Source organism: Oryza brachyantha, chromosome 2, assembly GCF_000231095.2.
Source record: "Oryza brachyantha chromosome 2, ObraRS2, whole genome shotgun sequence".
NCBI lineage: Eukaryota > Viridiplantae > Streptophyta > Magnoliopsida > Poales > Poaceae > Oryza > Oryza brachyantha.
The window spans coordinates 21,028,698-21,033,906 of NC_023164.2; the positions used below are offsets into that span (position 1 = coordinate 21,028,698).

The 5,209-nt window shown below is 39.4% G+C and overlaps 1 protein-coding gene across 2 annotated transcripts; it reads left to right on the plus strand.

Annotated features, from left to right (window-relative positions):
* Positions 1–2,081: 2,081 nt before the first annotated feature.
* LOC102711767 (heavy metal-associated isoprenylated plant protein 45-like) lies at positions 2,082–4,203 on the plus strand. Of its 2 annotated transcripts, none has more exons than XM_006665056.3 (3): positions 2,082–2,421; positions 2,541–2,616; positions 2,698–4,203. In XM_006665056.3, the coding sequence occupies exons 1-3, from the start codon at positions 2,325–2,327 to the stop codon at positions 3,023–3,025; spliced, it is 501 nt and encodes a 166-aa protein (XP_006665119.2). In that variant the 5' UTR covers positions 2,082–2,324; the 3' UTR covers positions 3,026–4,203. The 2 variants fall into 2 exon arrangements, with proteins under 2 accessions (XP_006665119.2, XP_015699066.1); XM_015843580.2 differs by having other exon boundaries at positions 2,082–2,405.
* Positions 4,204–5,209: the final 1,006 nt, after the last annotated feature.

Sequence of the window (5,209 nt, forward strand, 5' to 3'; positions counted from 1 at the left end):
GTTCAAATTGGCTAATCAGCGCTCGTAAAACGAAGAAAGCTATTAGCACATGATTAATTAAGTATTAGCTTTTACAAACTTAAAAAATAAATTAATCTGATTTTTTAAACAACTTTCATATAAAACTTTTTCTAAAAAATATATCGTTTAACAGTTTGAAAAGCGTATGCACGAAAAAAAAGAGAGAAAAATGTTCTTGGTTGGTCGGTTTCGAACGCTCCCAAAATCTAATTCTCAGGCAGAGAGAAGTCATGATATTGCACTATTACGCTTTGCCAACATACAAGCTGACCCAGAGACGCAAGTAGCGGCACGCATGCGATGTTGCAAGATTCCAGGGGTTCAAGAAACATGCATGCACTGTCATATGCAAGGAACAGTGGCGACAACTCTAGAATGACAAGAACCATATACGTGACAACATATGATTTGGTAGGCAGGGATTGTGAGGTGGTCAGTTTGGTAAAGGTTATTGACGATGACAACAGGTATACGTGCTTTGCAAACACTCTTTCTAGCTTGCATGACTATTTTTCTGTCACTAGCATCATAGGTAAGCCTAGTTCAGTAATGTCATTTCATATAACTAACATTGACTGTCACCACGTCCCTCCTATAAACCAAAATTAAATTCTTATAAATCGAAATTTAATTTTTAACCTTAAATTTTTAGCTGGTCTTGATTTTTTTAATAGTTTATTTTTTGGACTTGCCTTTTTAACTCATTAAAAACCCATATATATAAAAAAGTCTTACTCATTATTGTTCGGTTATAAATAGTTGATCACCAATTTTTTTTCGGCACTTTCCTTTGCTCGGCAAGCAAGGAAGTGTGCTGCTACTTGAGTTTGAGCCGTGACCACCGTGAGCTTACCAGTGGTCGATCATTTATATATTTCTGACAGTTTCGGAATACTTAAATGGTATAGTGCCTTATATGGTTGCATTTATCAAACTAATACTAAGAATATTGATTCAGGGCTCAGGGGATCGATGCATCATATCTGGCTAGAAGCTGCAATCTGCGGATTGTGTGGACATCAACATAGACCATGCTACAGTGCTTTTCAGAGTTTCAGTTGGCTACTTCGCCTTTGCCTGAGCTGTCGGTCGAACAGGGCTTCTGACGTTCATGTATGGTTGATCTGCGATGTGCTACAGAAGCACAGCATGCATGCATTAGACAAAGACAAGACCCCTTTCGTGTGGTTCACATTGATCGGACGGTTACAATTCTGATATTAAATCATAAGCACAGCATGGATCGGTTGCACACTTGCACTTGCACTTGCATACCCTGGAGTCTGGAGGCGATGACCTGCTCAGGCATGTATGGTCACTACTCACTAGTACAACCACTTAAATTTGTCTATAGAGTTCTTGACAATACAATTTTATCCAGTTTGAACACGACAGTGTCTCCGTCTTTATTTCCATGGAACAAACGTATAATCAACTTCAGTTTTGTTTGTGAGAGAGACTGAGACAAGAACTATGACTGAAAAAAAAAAAGAAGAGAAAAGAAGTAAGCAGCCCTTCTTCTAACTGGGCGTGTCGATATATGCTACATAAAACGGCCCAAGGACACGCGTGCTGAACGTGCGTTCGCTGGTCTTGTTCGAGGAGTACTCGTGCACATTGTAGCCGGAATGGGGCCACAATTCAGCCCAGATAATATTCCAGATTTCCAGACAGTTGGGCCGTGTGCACAGTTGCTAGCACAAACTGAGTAAACTGGGCCCTATAACCTGGGTGTCCATTTAAAAATCAGGCCCAATAATACGCTCCCTGCTACAGAACATAAATGCAGCAACTGCAACTGCAAGGAGCCAAAGGAGCACCTTGGTTATTTGCAACGGGAATCAACCACTCAGGAACCAAAAAAAAAATCATCCACTACATATCCAGACGAACATTATCCCGGCTGGATTCGCGAGTAACATCACCATGAACCTGCAGCATCGCGCGATCTTTCTCAGAGGTAGAAATAGAATATTGACGTGGACGCATGGATGGATGGATGGATGGATTTATAGCTGTTGATGATCCTCCCAACACAAACACATGTACTAAGTTTTGAGCCTTCCACCTCTGCAATTAACACTGGCATCAATCCTGAATATGTGTGCGTGCGTGCGAGGCATCGATACCAAAAAAGCAAGAAGCGTTCCTTCAGCATCTCTGTAACATGCATGCCGGCGAGCATGCCATGTTGATGATATGATATCCATGTCAACTTACCACAGCATGCATCAGCTAGCACTAGACGCTAAGTATTTATACACCTAGCCTCTCCGATCGATCGGTGCAACATCCAGCTCCACATGCGTACGCCGCCGTCGCCGGAGAGAATGCTGCGCTTCTGGAGGACGCAGAGGAGCGTCACGTCGTCGGACGCCTTGTCTGTGAGTAAAAAAACGGGTAAATGCAGTGTCAGGTCGCTGGAGTATCATGTCCTTAAATCGATCAGCCATGCACATGTTTTCGGTTTGCGTTTATGAGTGTACTGTTTGTCTGTTCATGTCACTGATTATAATAAGATCGTGGAGATGAACGTCCACATGGACTGCGAGGGCTGCGAGAAGCGCGTGAGGAAGGCCATGTCCCGTCTCGAAGGCACGCATTACCACAATTCCTCGGTTGTTTTCTGTGTAAAAACGAGAGAATGAAAGAGTGCGTGCGTGTGGATATATGCAGGCGTGAGCACGGTGGAGATCGACATGGACACGCAGAAGGTGATGGTGACGGGGTACGTGGACCGGCGGGAGGTGCTGCGGGCGGCGCGGCGGACGGGCCGGGCGGCGGAGTTCTGGCCGTGGCCGTACGACGGCGAGTACTACCCGTTCGCGATACAGTACCTGGAGGACGACACCTACATGGCGACGCACAAGTACTACGTCCACGGCTACAACGCCCCGGTAATCGGCTCCTACCCCAACCACGCCTTCACCCACATCGTCGACGACCACGCCCTCGCCTTCTTCCACGAGGACAACGTCCATGCCTGCGCCATCATGTGACCTAACAAATACTAGTATATCTTTACATGTCAGCGGCAAATATATCTGTCCAAAATCGAACAGAGTGTGTGACCTAACAAATGGCGTAATTAAGTAAGAGAAAATCAAAGGTAATTTTATCACCAAGTAATGGTAAAGTAGATGGTGATGACACTAAAAGAGACACCTCAACAGGAGCAATCCAAAGAGTGCAGTTGATGCTAGACAAACGAACTGAAACACCGAACTAATTAAGGTTATCAATTAATATGCGAGTTGTTCTTAATTAATTGCTCTATGAAGATCTTATGAACCTGAATTAAAGCAAGGGAGCAAAAGAACAGGATCGCTAATTCGCTATCCTTTCGAATTGACTATTCGATGGGCAATCGATCTGCATAGTATCAATGCTTGCTGTTGACAGCACAAGGGGGAAAAAAGGGTGGTCCTGACAATTTCAACTGCTGATGCTATCTAGGCGGCTGAGCTCGCTGAGGTATCTCTGCTAGTAATTTTGTCTGCAGATAGGACAACATGGAGATCGATAACTAGAAAAGCAAGAACTGTTCAAACTATCCAATGTCTCCAACCAAAAGTGACGACCCATCCATGCATATGTGCATATGTTCTTATGCTGTTGTGGGGAAAATATTCCCGAGTGAGATGATATGCATACGGTGACAACGGAAGAAACAGGGTTCGAATATACCTTGTTCTATGATTATAAATACAGTTCTGAATTCTGATCAGTGGATTATACATGCACATGACCAAAGAGTAAGCTCAGTTCACACATCAGACCAAATTGAGCATAGGTTCTTGTGCTGGCTTTCCTCGAGAAGATATTTTACATTGGGAATTGGGAAAGCGAGTGAAGAGATAAAATGTTCGATATGCAGTGCTCAATGCCCTGTGTTGTTCAATTGTTCGTTTTGTCAGGGAATATGAGCTAACTTGACCCAATCTGGATTGGATTGGTGAAATGATAAGAGCGTACAGGCCATCCGATCCACGTTATGTGATCCTTTTGGGAGGAGTGTTCTTCATTTTGTTTCCACGAGCCTGTGACTCATTCTCCACTACCATTTCCACCTTTCTGAACTTTTTGAGCTCATTTAGATTGAAGGGTTTTCAATGAAATTTTGGAGGATTCAAAACCTTAGAATTTTGTTTTCTCATGAGACCCATTGGAAGAAAGGAACATGATGCCAACATTCCTATACTCTTTTATGGTATAATATGTTGACAACCTAGCATGGTGACCACGCATATTGCGCGGCTAACATCGTTATAAGTTATAGCTTCGTATGGTCTCTTATTTTGATAATAATTATTTTTTAATTGCTAATTCAAATTTAAAATTTTCTAAATTATATTTTTATGTGAAACCCATTTACATGTATTCCAAACTATACTTGTACATAAACTCTTTTCTATATAATATTTAATTTATAATTAAAACATTAGATACTTCTAAATTATATTTATATATTATCTTTTTCTCCATATTTTCCTAATTTTGAACTAAAATTTTAGATCTTTCTTGATTGTATTTATAGATGGACTATCCTTTAATATCAATTTTTTTTTAAAAAAATCGATTTCATTCTTTTCTAAATATTTATGGACTCTTTTTTATTTTTCTTTAATTTTAATTCCTAAATTATATTTCTAATCAGATTCTATTTAACCGGCAATTTAGATGTTCCTAAATAGTATTTATAAATGGACTGTTCCCTCAATATCAACTATTTCAAAAATTTTAGTCTGAGATTTATTTATGCATGGACTCATTATTATTATTATTAATTCTAAAATTGTATTTCTAATCTTTCTTTTTAACCAGAATTTTAGATGTTTTCAAATTGTATTTACAGATGCAATTTTAGATACTTCTAAATTATATTTATATATTTTTTTGACCAGAATTATATTTATATATTGTCGTTTGCTCTTAATTTTTCCCAATTTTTAACTGAAATTTTAGATCTTTTCCAGATTGTATTTATAGATGGTCTCTTCCTCAATATCAATTATTTAAAAAACTAATCGAGATTTGATTTTTTTCTAAATATTTACACATTGACTCTTTTTTATTTTTCTTTATTTTTAATTCCTAAATTTTATACCTAATGTGATTATTTTTTACCGGAATTCTTTTTGTTTCAAAACTATATTTATAGATGGACTCTTCCCTCAATATAAATTAC

Coding starts and splice junctions, on each gene's coding strand:
- LOC102711767 (XM_006665056.3), top strand. CDS start 2,325: ATGCGTACGCCGCCGTCGCCGGAGAGAATGCTGCGCTTCTGGAGGACG. Junction 2,422..2,540: donor GTCTGTGAGTAAAAAAACGG/GTAAATGCAGTG, acceptor GATTATAATAAG/ATCGTGGAGATGAACGTCCA. Junction 2,617..2,697: donor GGCCATGTCCCGTCTCGAAG/GCACGCATTACC, acceptor GGATATATGCAG/GCGTGAGCACGGTGGAGATC.